This window comes from Aotus nancymaae, unplaced genomic scaffold (genome assembly GCF_030222135.1).
Source record: "Aotus nancymaae isolate 86718 unplaced genomic scaffold, 86718_ANA_hifiasm-v0.15.2.pri h1tg000028l, whole genome shotgun sequence".
Classification (NCBI taxonomy): Eukaryota; Metazoa; Chordata; class Mammalia; order Primates; family Aotidae; genus Aotus; species Aotus nancymaae.
Window position 1 is genome coordinate 33,340,203 of NW_026988441.1, and position 19,225 is coordinate 33,359,427.

At 47.2% G+C, this 19,225-nt stretch overlaps 1 protein-coding gene and 1 pseudogene across 3 annotated transcripts in view; one reads left to right on the top strand and one right to left on the bottom strand.

The window, feature by feature from the left end:
- LOC105706084 (zinc finger protein 627) overlaps window positions 1–11,327 on the bottom strand; it is a 49,152-nt gene extending 37,825 nt beyond the window's left edge. For all 3 annotated transcript variants that reach the window (XR_010344359.1, XR_010344358.1, XM_064381831.1), the window contains exon 1: window positions 11,147–11,327. Coding sequence is in view for 1 of the 3 variants with exons in the window: in XM_064381831.1 (XP_064237901.1) it covers window positions 11,147–11,149 (3 nt within the window). In the remaining 2 variants the exon portion in view is untranslated. The remainder of the gene's footprint in view (window positions 1–11,146) is intronic.
- A 3,963-nt stretch (window positions 11,328–15,290) lies between these two features.
- LOC135276668 (small ribosomal subunit protein uS2-like) lies at window positions 15,291–16,175 on the top strand (annotated as a pseudogene).
- The last annotated feature ends 3,050 nt before the right edge of the window (window positions 16,176–19,225 follow it).

A 19,225-nucleotide genomic window follows, 5' to 3' on the forward strand; every position in this document is an offset into this window, starting at 1 on the left:
GATAGTGATATGGACAATAAAGTCTAGGCTGAGGTGGTTTCAGATGGAGATGAGGAATTTGTTGGGAACTGGAAGCAAAGGTGACTCTTGTTATGTTTTAGCAAAGAGACTGGGAACATTTTGCCCTGCCCTAGACATCTGTGGAACTTTGAACTTGTAAGAGATGACTTAGGGTATCTGGTGGAAGAAACTGCTAAGTGGCAAAGCATTCAAAAGGTGACAGAACATAAAAGTTTGGAAAATTTGCAGCCTGACAATGGAATAGAAAAGAAAAATCCAGCTGGGTGCAGTAGCTCATGCTTGTAATCCCAGTACTTTAGGAGGCTGAGGCAGGTGGATCACTTGAGATCAGGAATTTGAGACCAGCCTGACCAACATGGAGAAACTTCATCTCTACTAAAAATACAAAATTAGCCAGGCATGGTGGCACATGCCTGTAATCCCAGCTACTCAAGAGGCTAAGGCAGGAGAACTGCTTGAACCCAGGAGGCAGAGGTTGCAATAAGCTGAGATCACGCCATTGCACTCCAGCCTGGGCAACAAGAGCAAAACTCCATCTCAAAAAAAGAAAGAAAGAAAAGAAAAACCCATTTTCTGGAGAGAAATTTAAGCCAGCTACAGAAACTTGCATAAGTAATAAGCAGTCAAATGTTAATCACCAAGACAATGGAGAAAATGTCTCCAGGATACATCAGAGAACTTCATGGCAGCCTGTCCCATCATAGGCCCAGAATCCTAGGAGGGAAAAATGGTTGGTTGGGCCTGGTCCAGGGCACCTTGCTGTATGCACCCTAGGGACTTGGTGCACTGTGCCCAGCCACTCTAGCCACGGCTAAAAGGTGCCAAGGTACAGTTTGGATCATGGCTTCAGAGGGGGCAACCCTCAAACCTTGGCAGCTTCCATGTGGTGTTGGTACTGTGGGTGCAAAGAAGACAAGAATTAAGGCTTGGGAACCTCTGCCTAGATTTCAGAGAATGTATGGAAATGCATGGATGTCCAGGCAGAAGTGTGCTGCAGGGGCAGAGCCCTCGTGGTGACCCTCTGCTAGGACAGTGCAGAAGAGAAATATGGAGCTGGAGCCCCCACACTGAGTTCCCACTGTGGCACTGCCTAGCAGAACTGTGAGGCCACCATCTGGACTGACCCCAGAATGGTTGATCGACTGACAGCTTGCACCGTGCACCTGGAAAAGCCACAGATACTCAATGCCAGCCATGAAAGCAGCCAGGAGGGAGGCTATACCCTGCAAAGCCACAGGGGCAGAGCTGCCCAAGGTTGAGGGAGCTTACCTCTTGCATCAGCGTGACCTGGATATGAGACATGGAGTCAAAAGAGATTATTTCAAAGCTGTAAGATTAAATTACTGTCCTATTGGATTTCAGGCTTGCATGGGGCCTCTAGTTCCTTTGTTTTGGTCAATGTCTCTCATTTGTAATGGGTGTATTTACCAAATGTCTGCACCCCCGCTATACCTAGGAAGTAGGTAACTTGTTTTTGATTTTACAGGCTCATAGGCAGAAGGGACATGCCTTGTCTAAGACTTTGGGGGACTGTTGGGAAGGCATCATGTATTTTGAAATGTAAGGACATGATATTTGGGAGGGGCTGGGGCAGAATAATATGGTTTGGCTGTGTCCCCACCCAAATCTCATCTTGAATTGTAGTTCCCATAATCCTCACGTGTCATGGGAGGGAGCAAGTAGGAGATAATTTAATCATTGGGGTGGTTACCTCCATGTTGTTCTCATGATAGTGAGAGAGTTCTCATGAAATTTGGTTTTATTTATTTATTTTTGAGACAGAGTCTCACTCTCGCCCAGGCTAGAGTGCAATGGCGTGATCTTGGCTCACTGCAACCTCTTCTTCCCAGGTTCAAGCAATTCTCCTGCCTCAGCCTCCCGAGTAGCTGGAATTACAGGCATGCGCCACCATGCCCAGCTAATTTTTTTTGTATTTTAAAATTTATTTATTTATTTATTTATTATTATTTTTTTTTGAGATGGAGTTTCGCTCGTTACCCAGGCTGGAGTGCAATGGCGCGATCTCGGCTCACCGCAACCTCCGCCTCCTGGGTTCAGGCAATTCTCCTGCCTCAGCCTCCTGAATAGCTGGGATTACAGGCATGCGCCACCATGCCCAGCTAATTTTTTGTATTTTTAGTAGAGACGGGGTTTCACCATGTTGACCAGGATCGTCTCGATCTCTTGACCTTGTGATCCACCTGCCTCGGCCTCCCAAAGTGCTGGGATTACAGGCATGAGCCACCATGCCCGGCCTTAATTTATTTTATTTTATTTTATTTCAGTCTTTCTAAGGTTCAATTCAGGTATTTTTTTGTATTTTTTTAGTAGAAATTCGGTTTCACCATGTTGGTCATGCTGGTCTCGAACTCCTGACCTTGTGATCTGCCCACATCTGCCCACCTCAGCCTCCCAAAGTGCTGGGATTATAGGTGTGAGCCACCACGACTGGTGAGATCTGGTTTTATAACGGGCTTCCCCAACCTTCAATCTGCCGCCATGTGAAGGAGGATATGTTTGCTTCCCCTTCCACCGTAATTGTAAGTTTCCTGAGGCCTCTCCAGCCATGCTGAACTGTCAATCAAACTTCTTTCCTCAGTAATTTATAAATTACCAAGTCTTGGGTATGTCTTTATTAGCAGCATGAGAACAGACTAATACAGAGCCCTGGGAAAAACTAGACTGAAGAGGTCTCAAGAACTCCTTCCTTGACCAAACTTGAGTCAAGCTCCTCAGAGTCCTCTTTTTGACTAGGCCTTGGCATTGGCTTGCAGAAGTCAGTTTCAGCAAAAATCCATCTAAGGCAGTTGATAGAGAATCCCCCTACCTTAATACCCAATTAAGCCGGGCGCAGTGGCTCGCAGCTGTAATCCCAGCACTTTGGGAGGCTGAGGTGGGCAGATCATGAGGTCAGGAGTTCAAGACCAGCCTGACCCATATGGTGAAACCCCGTCTGTATAAAAAATTTAAAAAAAATTTTTTTTTAATCCAATCAAGTTATTTTCCCCCCACCTATGAGACCCAACCAAGTTCCATTCTCTCCCTCACCTTGTCCACTGGTTCTAAATCCAATAATATTCCTGCTGCATTTAAGGTTCAGTTCAGTCTCCCTCCCCTATTACAGCTGTCATGACTCACTGCAATTGTGTTGAATAAACTCTTTCTTAACATTTTTAATAAGTTTCCAATGCAATCTCTCTTTAATAGGTGACAAGGTTGTAAACTTGAGACCTTGCTTCACATATCTGGAATGCATAGGAGATGACAAGCTCCCTCCCACTGGGGATGAAAGAGCTGCAAACCACACATGCCATTCTGCTGGGCCCATCCAAGTCTGACTCCACAGAGGGGGAGGGTGTCCTGAGAGTACCTCCCACCTACAAACCCAAAACACCAGGCTCAGATTTCTCTCCGATGACCATTCCCTGTTATCACCCCATAATCTGGGTGAGATCCAGGATTGCAGGTGCACAATTGCCCAGAGAGAGGTCCAGGAGGTAGACTGCCTCCTACAGTGATGGGACAGGATACCTCAAACTCCTGGCTGACAATTCAGCCCCCACCCTGATGGAGTGTGATGAAGGGGACTGAGACTCAAGCTGCTTCTGGATAAAACTGCCCACGAGATATAGGATTTGCAAATCATTCTTCCACTTGGTAAATTATTTTTTCAAGTTCTTGGTGTCCTTTGAACAAAAACTACCAATTTTGATGAAGTCTAAACTTTAGTAACATATTGGCTCATCAATTTTGATCATATATATTGATTCATCAATTATAACATACAATTGACTAACCAATATAACATATTTATGCACTTTAGGAGGCCAAAGTGGGAGAATCACTTGAGCCCAGGAGTTAGAGATCAGCCTGGACAACACAGTGAGACCCAATCTACAAAAAAACAAAAAACAAAAATTAGCCCAGCTACATCTGTGCACATCTGTGGTCCCAGCTACTCGGGAGGCTGAGGTGGCAGGATCACTTGAGTCCTGGAGGTCTAGCCTGTAGTGAGCAGTGACTGCACCACTGCACTCAAGCCTGGGTGACACACAGCAAGACTCTGTCTCTTAAAAGAAAAGTAGGGGAAACCAATGACCTGTGAAGGAGAATATGTAAACTCTATGTATTATCTGTTCAATTTTTCTGTCAAACTACCACTGGTCTAAATAATAAAGTTTATTAAGTAAAATAGTAAATAAACTACCATTTCATGAAATATTCATGGCTATGTAAAATAGGTGACATACAACATAATACGTAGGATGATATCACTTGCACAAAAAACAGACAAAAATAAGGCCAGGCATAGTGGCTCACACCTAGAATCCCAACACTTTAGGAGGTGAGGCGGGTGGACTGCTTGAGCCCAGGAGTTCAAGACCAGTCTGGACAGCATGGCAAAACCCCATCTCTACAAAACAACAACAACAACAACAACAACAACAACAAAAAAACCCACAAAAATTAGCCGGTGTGGTATCGTGCACCTGTAGTCCTAGCTTGTCGGGAGGCTGAGGTGTGAGAATCACTTGAGCCCAAAGGCAGAGGTTGTAGTGAGCAGAGACAACGCCACTGCACTTCAGCTTGGGCTACAGAGTGAGACTCTGTCTCAAAAAAAAAAAAAAAAAAAAACTAGGAATAGCCAAGATGTACAAAACACAGTTGGGGGCTGGGCACAGTGGCTCATGCGTGCAATCTCAGCATTTTGGGAGGCTTAGGCAGGTGGATCGCAAGGTCACAAGGTCAGGAGATCAAGACCATCCTGGCTAACATGGTGAAACCCCGTCTCTACTAAAAATACAAAAAAATTAGCCAGGCGTGATGGCACACACCTGTAGTCCCAGCTACTTGGGAGGCTGAGGCAGGAGAATCGCTTGAACCCGGGAGGTGGAGGTTGCAGTGAGCCAAGATCGTGCCACTGCACTCCAGCCTGAGCAACACAGCAAGACTGTCTCAAAACAAAACAAAAAAACAGTTAGGGTTGTTAACAGACTGAATGTTTATATTCTACCACCATCCCCTGCCCAAAGTTTCATTTGCTGAAATCCTAAACTCCAAACTAAATGCAGAAATCAGCACGCGTGCAACAAATCGAGGCAAAGAAACCACAAAAAAACTCTTTTTGGCATAATATTAATGGTAATAACTTACTAAAAATTCAAAAGAGGAACAGCCAAGCAAAATTCAGCCTAATAATAAATAGATGGTAAAACTATTAAGAACCATTTTTTAAAAATGAGGACCTGGTCACCTGTGGGGTACAGAAGTGAGATGAGATAAGGACATACCAGAAATACCCAATGCCCATTTATTAACCTGGGTGGTGAGTCCATGGGTGTTTCACACACCCGACTCTCTTCTCAGTGTGGAAATGTTTCCTACTCCAGGGTCTGAATTCTCACCAGCAAACACTTACCCAGAGTCAATTGAAGGTTCCAATCTGTAGTGTCTTTTTTTTTTAGATACCATTTCTAACACCAAATGTATGGTCTTTGCTGAACACCAACCAAATTTCCAATTCTCCATCACCAACTAAGCCTTCGACAAATCAATTCTGACACTACCCAAAGTTAACAGAGATTCCATAAGTTCAGGGCTTAGTACCATCACACTGCCCCACTGCAGATGCCAGTCACAAGCCCCAGGGGCCATCCATACTTCTCAACAACTGCATATACATCAGAAATAGCCAAATGTAAGGGATGGATATAAGTGAAAATGGCAGCAGCAGATCAGGCAGGTAGATAATCCTAGAAATAGCTATGGTTAAAGAAATTCCCCCATCTTTCATATTCTTTTTTTTTATTTGAGATGGAGTCTCACACTGTTGCCCAGGCTGTAGTGCAGTGGAACAATCCTGGCTCACTGCAATCTCTGTCTCCTACTAGGTTCAAGCAATTCTCCTGCCTCAGCCTCCCGAGTAGCTGGGACTACAGATGTGCGCTACCACACCCAGCTAATTTTTTTGTATTTTTAGTAGAGATGGGGTTTCACCATGTTGGCCAGGATGGTCTCGATCTCCTGACCTCGTGATCCGCCTGCCTCGGCCTCCCAAAGTGCTGGGATTACAGGCATGAGCCACTGCGCCCAGCCCCATCTTGTGTATTCCGCAAGAGCAGCTTACACAAAGAAAATACTCTTTATGACTTAGATGATACTGCCTTTATACCTATGACAAAGCCACACACAGACTAGAAATTCCCTTTCTTTTCCTCATAATTGATTAGCTGAACAGCTTTGTCTTCAGGGATCAGTCAGAACAAAGCACCTGTTAATCAAACTGGGCAAGTTTCTCTCCTTTCCCCAAGCCCCTGAACTTTGACCCACTCTCAGCCTGAGCCTATATACAATCCGTCTGAAGACCCTCCTAAGAACAGACTGCCTTCAGGATCTAGGTCTGATTTTGCACCCTACATCCTGATTTCCACCTCCCACCTTCTTTCTCATTGTTTCCTCCTCCCTATGAAAGAAAATCCTTTTCTGCCTAAGCTTTGAGATGCTTCCAGATTTTATACTTGGTGCCTTCTCCCCTTTCAATTTTCCTTTAGAATAAAGCCATTCCTGTCTTGTGTGGTGGTGCCCCCTCCCCTCTGTAATCCTGGTACTTTGGGAGGTTAAGGTGGGAAGATTGCTTGAGGCCAGGAGTTACAGACCACCCTGGGCAACAAAACAATATCCTGTCTCTATTATTTTATATATATATATATATTTTTTTTTTTTTTTTTTTTTTTGAGACAGAGTTTCGCTTTTGTTACCCAGGCTGGAGTGCAATGGCGCGATCTCGGCTCACCACAACCTCCACCTCCTGGGTTCAAGCAATTCTCCTGCCTCAGCCTCCTGAGTAGCTGGGATTATAGGCGCGCGCCACCATGCCCAGCTAATTTTTTGTATTTTTAGTAGAGACAAGGTTTCACCATGTTGACCAGGATGGTCTTGATCTCTTGACCTCATGATCCACCCACCTCAGCCTCCCAAAGTGCTGGGATTACAGGCTTGAGCCACCGCGCCTGGCCCTAAAAAAAAATGTGTTTAAATATAAGCCAGACATCATGACACGTGCCTGTAGTCCTAGCTATGTGGAAAGCTGAGGTGAGAGAATTCCTTGAGCCCAGGAGATCAAGGCTATGTAGCTATGATTGCACTACTACACTCCAGCCTAGGAGACACTTCTTACCAAAATCCAGATTTGTTTCATTAGAAATGTCTAGAAACACACCCAAGATAATAGCAAGTACATTCTCAGAAGGGCATCACCCCAACCACCTCTGCTTGTGAATCCCCAGCTTTCCATGGCTCTGAGCTTCTCTCAGCATAAAGGGCTCCTCCCAAGGTCAGTTGTGAGCAGCTGGGACACTGCAGGGGAAGCTCCCCAGCAAGAACAATTGGGCCTATAATGTTCTCTCTTTGAAGGCTCAAGATTGGCCTTAGTTTGAAGTCACTAGTCTCCTGTCTCTGTTTCCCAGTCAAGGTTATACACTTAAATTTCAATGAGAAAATACCCAGGGTTTGAAGAATCCACCAAAATCACTCAAATCCACTGTTTATATCAGGGAAGGAAATAGCAAGGCACTTATATTTCATACCTCAACAAAAAAAGAAAAGTATCCATCTACAATAAACATGTTATTTTATTCTTTCCGTGGCAACAAATCACGTACTAAATTGTATTTGAACACTTAGAGAAGTTGCTAAGCCATGTCCTATTAGGACTTCGCATTAAACTCTGTCTGGATAACAGGAAGAGAACACAGTTATCCACTGTCACAAGTTTGTCACCCTGCAAAGCAGAAGAATTGAAGTTTTGGTGAATCTCTGTAATTCACCATTATCTGCTGTATTTACTTGTGGAAATGTATTCATTGTTCGGCAGTCATGATGAAAGAGTGTTTTTATTTCTTTTCCTTAGTAGTATTCCCAATGCTAAGCCCTGGAATTCCATTTGAAATCACCCCCCACCAAAAAATAATAATAATAACATACTTGAGAAACTTACTACACTTGCTTTGGGAAAGAAGAAGGGTAAGTAATAATTTTTAACAAACATAAGATTAGATAGTTAATGTTTTCTGAAATCTACTTCCTTCTTGCCTCTTTGGAATACTGTCTTATATTTCAAGCTCTACTGATGAAATACATTTATAATTATTAAAAAAGAAAAAGAAAAAACTGGCCGGGTGCGATGGCTCATCCCTGTAATCCCAGCACTTTGGGAGGCCGAGGTGGGCAGATCACCTGAGGTCAGGACTTTTGAGACCAGCCTGACCAACATGGAGAAACCTCATCTCTACTAAAAATACAAAATTAGGCGGGCAAGGTGACGCATGCCTGTAATCCCAGCTACTCGGGAGGCTGAAGCAGGAGAATTGCTTGAACCCGGGAGGCAAAGGTTGCAATGAGCCAAGATTGCACCATTGCACTCCAGCCTGGGCAACAAGAGCAAAACTCCATCTGAAAAAAAACAACTGACTGCAATAAGTGAACAAATCTTTTGCAGGGACAAACCCAGGAAAGGGCTATGTTAACCTGGAACAGAGGTATGTCTGACTCAAGTTTCAGGTCATTTTTTTTTTTTTTTTTAGACAGAGTCTTCACCTAGGCTGGGGTGCAGTGGTGTGATCTCAGCTCACTACAATCTCCACCTCCCGGGTTCAAGCGATTCTCATGCCTCAGTTTCCCCAGTAGCTGAAATTAGAGGCACCTGCCACCATGCCTAGCTTATTTTTGTATTTTTAGTAGAGACAGGGTTTCACTATGTTGGCCAGGCTGGTCTTGAAGTTGCGGCCTCAAGTGATCCACCTGCCTCAGTCTCCCAAAGTGCTAGGATTACAGGTGTGAGCTACCACGCCTGGCCTAGGTCAGGCCATTCTATCACCTGGATATCCCCCACCCCCTAACCTGCTCACTGAAGGGCTCAGTGACCACCCTTCCAGGAGACATTGCATTGTGCTCCCCTGTCAGCCTGAAGTATATTTTGCTTTTCAGGTTCTTGCGTCACTTCAATGGGATAGGTTTTCCTGTCCTTGGGACAGTTTTCTCACTTCACTAGTCTAAAAGAATCCAGAGGGCAAGAATCCTATCTGTCTTTCCCCTCAATACCATCATCTATTTGGCTGGACACCAATGTGTCTCCCAATGGAAAAAAAAAAAAAAAAAAAGCTGAGTGTCCTGGGGTGATCTTTTTAGAGGGCGGGGCTATCAAGAGACTCCTCCCACCCCAGGACACCCAGCTGCTCCTCTAAGAGGCCCCACCCCATACTTCAGGCTGTCCAGTGGGAGGAGACTCAGCAGGCTGATATTCACCAGACCCTTCAAGAGACCCAGGAGCATCTTTTGTCAGCCCAAACAGTCCTGAAACCCAGGATCAGGAGAGGAAGACACATCACAGTTTATCACAGTTTACAGTTTCCAAAGGGAAACCCCAACCCAAAGACATTGTTTTTTGTTTTTTTTTTTTAGGGACCAGGTCTCACTATGTTGCCCAGGCTGGTCTCAAACTCCTGGCCTCAGGCAATCCTCCCGCCTTGGCCTCCTACAGTGCTGGGATTACAGATGTGAGCCATGGCACCAGGCCAACCAAAAGGCATTCTGAGAAGATCCCTCTGCCTAGGAGAGAGAAAAGAGGCACAAAGGTTTTTTTACAGCAGGGTCTCATACATGTATTCTCTGCTTTCCTCTCCGGTGAAACGTTCAGAAACAGAAAACAAATATTTTTAAAAGACCAATCGATTCCTCCTGGAAAAAAATAATAAAAATTAATTTTTGTTTGAAATGTGCAATAAAGGACAAAGACTTGATAATGCTATGACTGGAGTTAGCTTTTGGGAATATGGTGAAAGAAGAATATGGAATCAAGGATTATTTGCAAGCCCTAGAGAAGTTAGGCTAGGGGAACAAGGTCAAGGATTTGGGACCCTGTCCCCCTAGGGAGAGTTAAAATAATTAGGAGGCAATTAGAAGGCTGTGGCTGCGGTGTCCTGGTTTCCTACCCCAAAAAACAAAAATTTAACTCAAATGAAATTCTGTTTTTTATATTTTAAAAAATTTTAGTAGTTTTTTGGTCTTAGTCTAAATGTGTTCATTAAAAAAAATTTAATAGAGATGGGGTCTCGCTATGTTGCAAGGCTGGTCTTCAACTCCTGGGCCCAAGCAATCCTCCTCTCAGCCTCCCAAAGTGCTGGGATTACAGGCGTGAGCCACCATGCCCCTGCCTCAAATGAAAAATTTTTTTTTTTTTTTGATACAGGAGTCTTGCTCTGTTGCTCAGGCTGGAGTGCAGTGGCGCAATCTTGGCTCACTGCAACCTCCACTTCTGCCTCACCCTCCCAAGTAACTGGGATTACAGGCGCCCGCCACTACACCCAGCTAATTTTTGTATTTTTAGTTGAGACGGGCTTTCACCATGTTGGCCAGGCTGGTCTCGAATTCCTGACCTCATAATCCGCCCGCCTCGGCCTCCCAAAGTGCTGGGATTACAGGCGTGAGCCACCGCGCCAGGCTGAAATTCTTATAAATCACCAGTTTATAGGGAAATAAAATTTAGGGTTAATAAACCACAACCACCAATCCGCCTCACTACACAAGCAGAAAATTTCCACCTTGATAGAGCAAATAAGGCGACTACATAACTGTCACCAACCAAGTACTGAATTTGCACCTTACAGCCTTTAGTTCCAACCCCTCCAAGGGAACCCCCAACCCACAAACCACGACCCGGAGCTTCTCCATCGATGAACCGCTGTTTGCTCAAATAAACTCTTAAACAGGAGAAAGGCGGGACCGGAGAGGGAGGCGCCCACAGACTGCAGCTCCTGCCACATGAATCCCACACCTGAGACGGGATTTCCCTCACGATCCTCCCGCGGCCCCGGCACAATCTGAGGAGACGCTGGGCTGCGGGTGCGGCGTCGCGCAGGGACTGGACAAGACGCCCGGGGTTCCGGCTTCCGGCCCAGCCCAGCCCCACCCTGCGGCCGAGGGGACCGAGAGCCCAGATGCGCCGGGAGATTCGGGCCCCAGCCCCGGGAGTCGCTGCAGGGAGGCCTGGGTCCCTCCACGGCCGGTTCCGGCCGGTTCCAGCCAGCCCCTCCCCCCGGCCTTGGGACGTCTGGTCCCTCACACGCACCATTCTCGGCTTCCAGGTGTCCTGGCGTCCTCCCTACAGCTCCCGCTATCTGTACAGGTCACCGAGCGACACAGACTGCGGCGGAGACACCTAGGGCCTCTCGGAGAAACGGAGACGCGAGCCCGAGCGGGGGCGGACGCCAGAAACAAAGGCTCCGTGAGGAGGCGCAGGCCCTGCCCTCCTCTCCCCCGAGCGTCTGAAAGAACCGTTGGCAGGGCCCCGCTCGGCGCCTCTGATTGGATAAGCCGTTATGCCCCGCCCCCTGGGGCCTGAGTGACGTGGGAAGCCATGGAAACGTGGCTGTGCGGAGCAGTGTTGACTGGTTCTAGCCACCGCCCCCCAGCCCAAGGGATGTTTGGGGTTTTATTTGTTTGATTTCGTTTTCTTTTCTTTTCTTTTTTTTTCTTTTGAGACAGAGTTTCTCTCTTGTCGCCCAGGCTGCAGTGCAGTGGCGTGATCCCAGCTCACTGCAATTTCTACCTCCTCTTGGGTTCCATTGATTCTGGTGTCTCAGCCTCCTGAGTAGCTGGTATTACAAGCACCCGCCACCACGTCTGGCTAATTTTTGTATTTTTTTGTATTTTTGGTAGAGGGGTTTCGCCATTTTACCTAGGCTGGTCTCGAACTCCTGACCTCAAGTGATCCACCTGCTTCAGCCTCCCAAAGCATTGGGAGTACAAGCGTGAGCCATGGCGCCTGGCCTTGTTTTGGTTTTCTTTTTTTCTTTCTTTCTTTTATTTTCTTTCTTTCCTTTCCTTTCTTTCCTTTCCCTTCCTTTCCCTTCCTCCCTTCCTCCCTTCCTCCTTTCTCCCTTTCTCTCTTTCTTTCTTTTTTTCCCCAGGGTCTTGTTCTGTCACCCAGGCTGGAGTGCAGTGACATGATCTCCTCTCACTCCAGCTCAACCTCCCAGGCTCAAGGGATCCTCCTGCCTCAGCCTCCCTAGGCCCCACCACACCCTGCTAATTTTGTTATTGTTGTTGTTGTTGTTCTGTGTGTGTGTGTGCATGCACGAGCGCAAGCGCATGCACAACCACGCACAGAGTCAGTGTGTCACTATGTTGACCAGGCTAGTCTTGAATTCCTGGGCGCAAGTGATCCTCCTGCCTCAGCCTCCCCAAGTGCTGGGATTACAGACGTGAGCCACCATGTCCAGCCAATATTTGCATTTAATGCAGAGCTTCCTTCTAACTTACCAGAGCAGGCACTGTCATCTTCTGGCACTCAATGAGCTCTTCCTTCTAAGTCCTCTTGGACACGAGGTCACCAGCACGTGCAGGGAATTCCACACTTACTGTGAAATGGAGCAATCGCCTTGCCTCAGAACAGGAGGGAGCCCAGACTAGGCCAGGGAGGACAGGAACAGGAGAGACAGCCTAATGTTCTCCAGGAAGTGGGGATTTGGGACGAGGTGTGCCAAGGCTTCCTCCAATACCCTCCATTCCCTGAAAAAACATCTATACAAGAAAAAAAGTAAAAGTAACTGAGGTGAGAGGAAGGATGCTCTCTGAGGAAGTGATGTGGGATGAGACCCAAAGTAATATATTAGTATCAAAAAGCAGGTTAGGTCGGGCGCGGTGGCTCACGCCTGTAATCCCAGCACTTTGGGAGGCCGAGGCGGGTGGAACATGAGGTCAGAAGACCAAGACCATTCTGACCAACATGGTGAAATCCCATCTCTACTTTAAAAATACAAAATTAGCTGGGTGTGGTGGTACATGCCTGTAGTCCCAGCTACTCAGGAGGCTGAGGCAGGAGAATCTCTTGAACTGAGATCGCACCACTGCACTCCAGCCTGGGTGACAGAGCAAAACTCTATCTCAAAAAAAAAAAAAAGGGCCAGGTGCGGTGGCTCATGCCTGTAATCCCAGCACTTTGGGAGGCCAAGGCTGGTGGATCATGAGGTCAAGAGATCGAGACCATCCTGGTCAACATGGTGAAACCCCGTCTCTACTAAAAATACAAAAAATTAGCTGGGCATGGTGGTGCGTGCCTGTAATCCCAGCTACTCAGGAGGCTGAGGCAGGAGAATTGGCTGAACCCAGGAGGCGGAGGTTGCGGTGAGCCGATATCACGCCATTGCACTCCAGCCTGGGTAACGAGCGAAACTCCATCTCAAAAAAAAAAAAAAAAAAAGTAAGAGGATTCAGGGAAAATGGCAGAATACAAATCATAAAGAATTTGTGACCTGGCATGGTGGCTCATGCCTGTAATCCCAGCACTTTAGGAGGTCAAGGCAGGAGGATCACCTAAGCCCAGGAGTTTGAGACCAGCCTAGGCAACATAGTGAGACCCCCCCACCATCTCTATTTAAAAAATATGAAAATTAGCCAGGGGCTGGGCACAGTGCCTCATGCCTGCAGTCCTAGCGCTTTGGGAGGCCAAGACAAGAAGACTGCTTGAGCCTAGAAGTCCGAGACCAGTCTGGGCAACACAGTGAGACCCCCCCCACCCCATCTCCTCAAAAAAATACAAAAATTAGCCAGGTATGGTGGCATGCAGCTGTGGTCCCAGCTACTCAGAAGGTTGAGGCAGGAGGATCTCTTGAGCCTCGGAGATCAAGGCTGCAGTGAGGCAGTGAGCCATGATGAAGTCAATACACTTGCACCTGGGAGACAGAGTGAAATTGTCTCCAAAAAAAAAAAAAGGCCAGGTGCAGTGGTTCACACCTATAATCCCAGCACTTTGGGAGGCTGAGGCAGGTGGATCACCTGAGGTCAGGAGTTTGAGACCAGCCTCACCAACATGGTGAAACTCTGTCTCTACTAAAAATACAAAATTGGGCCAGGCATGGTGGCTCACATCTGTAATCCCAGGACTTTGGGAGGCCGAGGTAGATGGATCACTTGAGGTCAGGAGTTGAAGACCAGCCTGGTTAACATGATGAAACCTAATCTCTACTAAAAATACAAAAAAGTAGCCAGGCATGGTGGTACGTGCCTGTAATCCCAGCTACTGAGGAGGCTGAGGCAGGAGAATCACTTGAATCCGGGAGGTGGAGGTTGCAGTGAGCTGAGATCGCACTATTGCATTCCAGCCCAGGAGACAGAATGAGACCCTGTCTCAAGAAAAAAAAAATTGGCCGGGCATAGTGACACATACCTGTAATCCCAGTTACTTGGGAGGCTGAGGCAGGAGAATCATTGAACCTAGGAGGCAGAGATTGCAGTGAGCTGAGATCGCACCATTGGACTCCAGTCTGGGTGACAAGAATGAAACTCCAGCTCAAAAGAAAAAAAGGAAGAAAGGAAAGAAAGGAAGGAAGGAAGAAAGGAAGGTAGAAAGAAAGGAAGGAAAGAAAGAAGAAAGGGAGGAACAAAGGAAAGAAAAGAAAGAGAAGAAAAAAGAAAATCTGTCTTCTCACCTAGAAAATGATTCCGCTAGCAGGATCTGATGATGTAGCTATTTTGGAACTGTGGAGTCTGTCAAAACCTTGCAACTTCCCAAGGAAAAAAATAGGTGATAAATTGTGGTTAATTTCAGTCCATTTCAACTCTTAGTTCTGTAGTAGTAACCCATTCCATGTTTCCAGCTTCGTGGCAGGCAGCTGAGTCCCAACAGCAGCTTGCATGCATGTTCTGGGGTCCAGGGTGGGCAAAAAAGGACCCTGTCTTTCAAATATTGAGGATCAGTGCTCTGCTTCCTAATTGCTGCTTCTGATCAGAGAGGTGCAGAGGGGTGGGTGTCCATTATTGCCACATCTTCCCTCCCTGTTAGAAGGCTCTTAACCTCTATCTGAAGTGACTTCCAGGGGATATAAAGAGCTGATGCCAGCTGGGAGTGGTGGCTCTCACCTGTAATCTCAGCACTGTGGGCGGCTGAGGTGGGCGGATCACCTGAGGTCGTGAGTTTGAGACCAGCCTGACTAACATAGAGAAATCCTGTCTCTACTAATCCCAGCTACTCAGGAGGCTGAGGCAGGAGAATCGCTTGAACCAGGAAGGCAGAGGTTGCAGTGAGCCGAGATCCCGCCATTGCACTCCAGCCTGGGCAACAAGAGCGAAACTCCGCCTCAAATAAATAAATAAATAAATACATAAATAAAAGAACTGCCTAAAGACCCTCTCCTGCTTTCCGAACTACCCACAGAGGGGTCTATATGGCTTTGTTCTCTATTCCTGTCATAACTTAAAGGGAAACTTTCACAATGTCCGGAGCCCTTGATGTCCTGCAAATGAAGGAGGAGGATGTCCTTAGGTTCCTTGCAGCAGGGAACTCACTTAGGTGGCACCAACCTTGACTTCCAGATGGAACAGTACATCAATAAAAGGAAAGTGATGGCATCTACATCATAAATCTGAAGAGGACCTGGGAGAAGCTTCTGCTGGCAGCTCGTGCCATTGTTGCCATTGAAAACCCTGCTGATGTCAGTGTTATATCCTCCAGGAATACTGGCCAGAGGGCCATGCTGAAGTTTGCTGCTCCACTGGAGCCACTCTAATTGCTGCCACTTCACTCCTGGAACCTTCACTAACCAGATCCAAGCAGCCCTTCAGGACCCACGGCTTCTTGTGGTTACTGACCCCAGGGCTGACCACCAGCCTCTCATGGAGGCATCTTATGTTAACCTGCCTACCATTGCTCTGCTAACACAGATTCTCCTCTGCGCTATATGGACATTGCCATCCCATACCACAACAAGGGAGCTCACTGGGTGGGTTTGATGTGGTGGTTGCTGGCTTGGGAAGTTCTACACATGTATGGCACCATTTCCCATGAACCCCTGTGGCAGGTCACGTCTGATCTCTACTTCTACAGAGATCCTGAAGAGATTGAAAAAGAAGAGCAGGCTGCAGCTGAAAAGGCTGTGACCAAGGAGGAATTTCAGGGCGAATGAACTGCTCCAGCTCCTGAGTTCACTGCTACTCAGCCTGAGGTTGCAGACAGGTCTGACAGTGTGCAGGTGCCCTCTGTGCCTACTCAGCAGTTCCCTACCGAAGACTGGAGCGCTCAGCCTGCCACGGAAGACTGGTCTCCAGCTCCCACTGCTCAGGCCACAGAATGGGTAGGAGCAACCACTGAATGGTCTTAAGCTGTTCCTCCTTGGGCCTTAAGCAACATGGAAATAAGGTTGACAGAAAATAAACATCAGTTTCTTAAAAAAAATTTTAAAAAGAAAAAAAAAGGACCCCCTTCTCTGAGAATCTCACCAGAGCAGACACGGTTTGCAATTTCCTGGGAATCCGGCTGCTCATCACGTTATCCTACAAACATTCCAATCCCGGCGTACCTCACTCATCCCACCCCGGGGAGATTCTCTGAGGCAGTCTCTGGCTAGATCCACTGTAAAATCTGTCCGTACCCCACACAGGCCTAGCAGCAAGTGGGGCAGGAAGGAGCATTCATTTGTTCTCCAAAAGGGAAACTGGGTCTTCTGGACGGTGCTGCAGTTCAGCCTGCGGCCACGCAGGGGCAACAGTGGACAGGTAAAAGCGTCTGAAAAAGGCGCTCAGGCTGCGGTACAGGCAGAGCATCCACAAGGACTTACCTGCCCAAGGCATCCGCCTAATTTTCTTCATCCATCCATCCAACTATCTATCCATCCATCTGCCTGCCTGCCTGCCTGTCTGTCTGTCCATCTATCTACCCTCTATCCATAATGAAGACAAGATATCATTATATTGCCCAGGCTGGTCTCAAACTCCTAGGCCCAAGCAATCCTCCTGCCTGGACCTCCCCAAATGCTGGGATTACAGACATGAATAATTTTTTTTTTTTTTTTTGGCTGAGTACAGAGGACTTTATTGCTTTATTGATAGGCCCCTCCCTGTTCTTCAGGGGGTCTGGCATGGAAACTGTGTCTTGAGGAGATTCTCAGTGTGGTAGGGTCTGAGTGCAGCAGGGACTCCAGAGTGGCTGAGAGCCTCTCTCTTCCTCTCATACTCTCACTGGGGCTCCTGGTCTGAGGGTCTTACTCCTTGGAGACAGTGTGGACCACCACCTTGTTACTGAAGCCAAATTCATTGTCATGCCAGGAAATGAACTTGACAAAGTCCCATCAAGGGCAATGCCAACCCCTGGCACAGAAGGTGGATGAGTGGGTGTCACTGTTTAAGTTGGAGGAGATGACCTTGTCCTCAGTGTAGCCCAGGAGGCCTTGAGGAGGCCCCAGATGCCTACTTCACCACCTTCTTGATGTCATCATATATGGCAGGTTTCTCCAGATGGCAGGTCGGGTCAACCACCAACACATTGGCCGTGGGGACTCAGAAGGCTCTGCCAGTGAGCTTCCAATTCGTTCCAGAAATTTGCCCACAGCCTTGGCAGCACCAGTAGATGCAGGGATGATGTTTGTCATACCAATTTCCCAGAGGGGCTGTGGTCATGAGCACCCTCCATGATGCCAAAGCTGTCATGGATGACCAGGGTCAGTGGCTCAGCCTGTAATCTCAGCACTTTGGGAGGCCAAGGTGGGAGGATTGCTTGAGTCCAGGAGTTTAAGACCAGCCAGGACAACAAAGTGAGACCCCCCCATCTCTATTTATTTACTTATTTATTTATGAAATAGGGTCTTGCTCCATCACCCAGTCTTGAGTGCAGTGGCACGATCCCAGCTCACTGCAGCCTCAACCTCCCAGGCTCAAGCAATCCTCCCATCTCAGCCTCTCAAATGACTACAGGCACACCCCACCATGCCTGGATTTTTTTTTTTTTTTTAACTTTTTGTAGAGACAGAATTTTGCTATGTTGCTCAGGCTGGTCTTGAACTCCTAGGCTCAGGTGATCCTCCCACCTCAGCCTCCCAAAGTGTTGGGATTATAGGCATGAGTCACTGCACTGGGCCTCCATCCCTATTTAAGAAAGAAAGAAGAAAGAAGGAAGGAAAGAAAGAGAGAAAGAAAGAAAGGAAGGAAGGGAAAGAGAAAGAAAGAAAGAAAAGAGGTCAATGAAGGGGTCATTGAGGTGACTACATCCATTCTGTGAGAGTTAGCAGCAGCCCTGGTGCCCTGGTGACCAGGCACCCAGTATAGGCAAATCCATTTACTCCTGCCTTCACTTTCACCACAGTGCCTCAGGGATATGCCTAGCACTGCATAAAAAGATGTGGCTGTCTCTCAAATGTGAGGAGCAGAGACCTCTGCCTTTTTAATCTTAAAAAAAAAATTCAGACGGGGCCTCACTATGTTGCCCAGGCTGGTCTCAAACTCCTAGGCTCAAATGATCCTCCTGTTTTAGCCTCCCAAAGTGCTGGGATTGCAGATATGAGCCACCATGCTCAGCCTGTCTTTTAATTATTATTATTATTATTATTTTATTTTTTTGAGACCAAGTCTTGCTCTTGTCACCCAAGCTGGAGTGCAATGGCATGATCTTGGCTCACTGCAACCTCCGCCTCCTGGGTTCAAGCAATTCTCCTGCCTTAGCCTCCTGAGTAGCTGGGACTACAGGCATGCACCACCATGCTCAGCTAATTTTTGTATTTTTAGTAGAGACGGAGTTTCACCATGTTGCCCAGGATGGTCTCGATCTCTTGACCTCATGATCTGCCCACCTCAGCCTCCCAAAGTGCTGGGACTACAGATGTGAGCCACTGCGCTTGATCTGTCTTTTAATTTTTAAAGAGTGGGGGACACCATGACCCATCTTTGCCCACCTAAACCACCTATTCAGCAGCCCATGCCCCTCAGCCCACAGCTGGGGGACATTATGCAAAATCTAAGTCAGTTCTGTCCCTCTGATTATAACCCTCTGTGGCTCCCACCTCACCCCAGATAAAAGCCCCCTTCCCTGTAGCCCCCAAGGCCCCACACAACCTGCCCTACCCACCCCCTTCTCACCTCCTTGCCTTCAACCTTGCAGACTCATCCTTCCAGACTCAGCTCTTGCTCACTCTGCTCCAGCCACAGAAGCCAATTTTTGCTTCCTCAAATCAAACTAACTCATGACAGCGTGGAAGTTTGAAGCCTCAGGGCCCCCAGAAATCCATCTTTGTGGTTCCTTTGTAAATGTGTAGTCAATTTAGATATTTAGAAACACAGTTTCCCTTAACCCTTTATTTAGTTACAATCACAACTCACATGTTACTTATATACCTAGCAAAGTGAAACATCAAAAGACTAATTCAGGGCCCGGCCTCACACC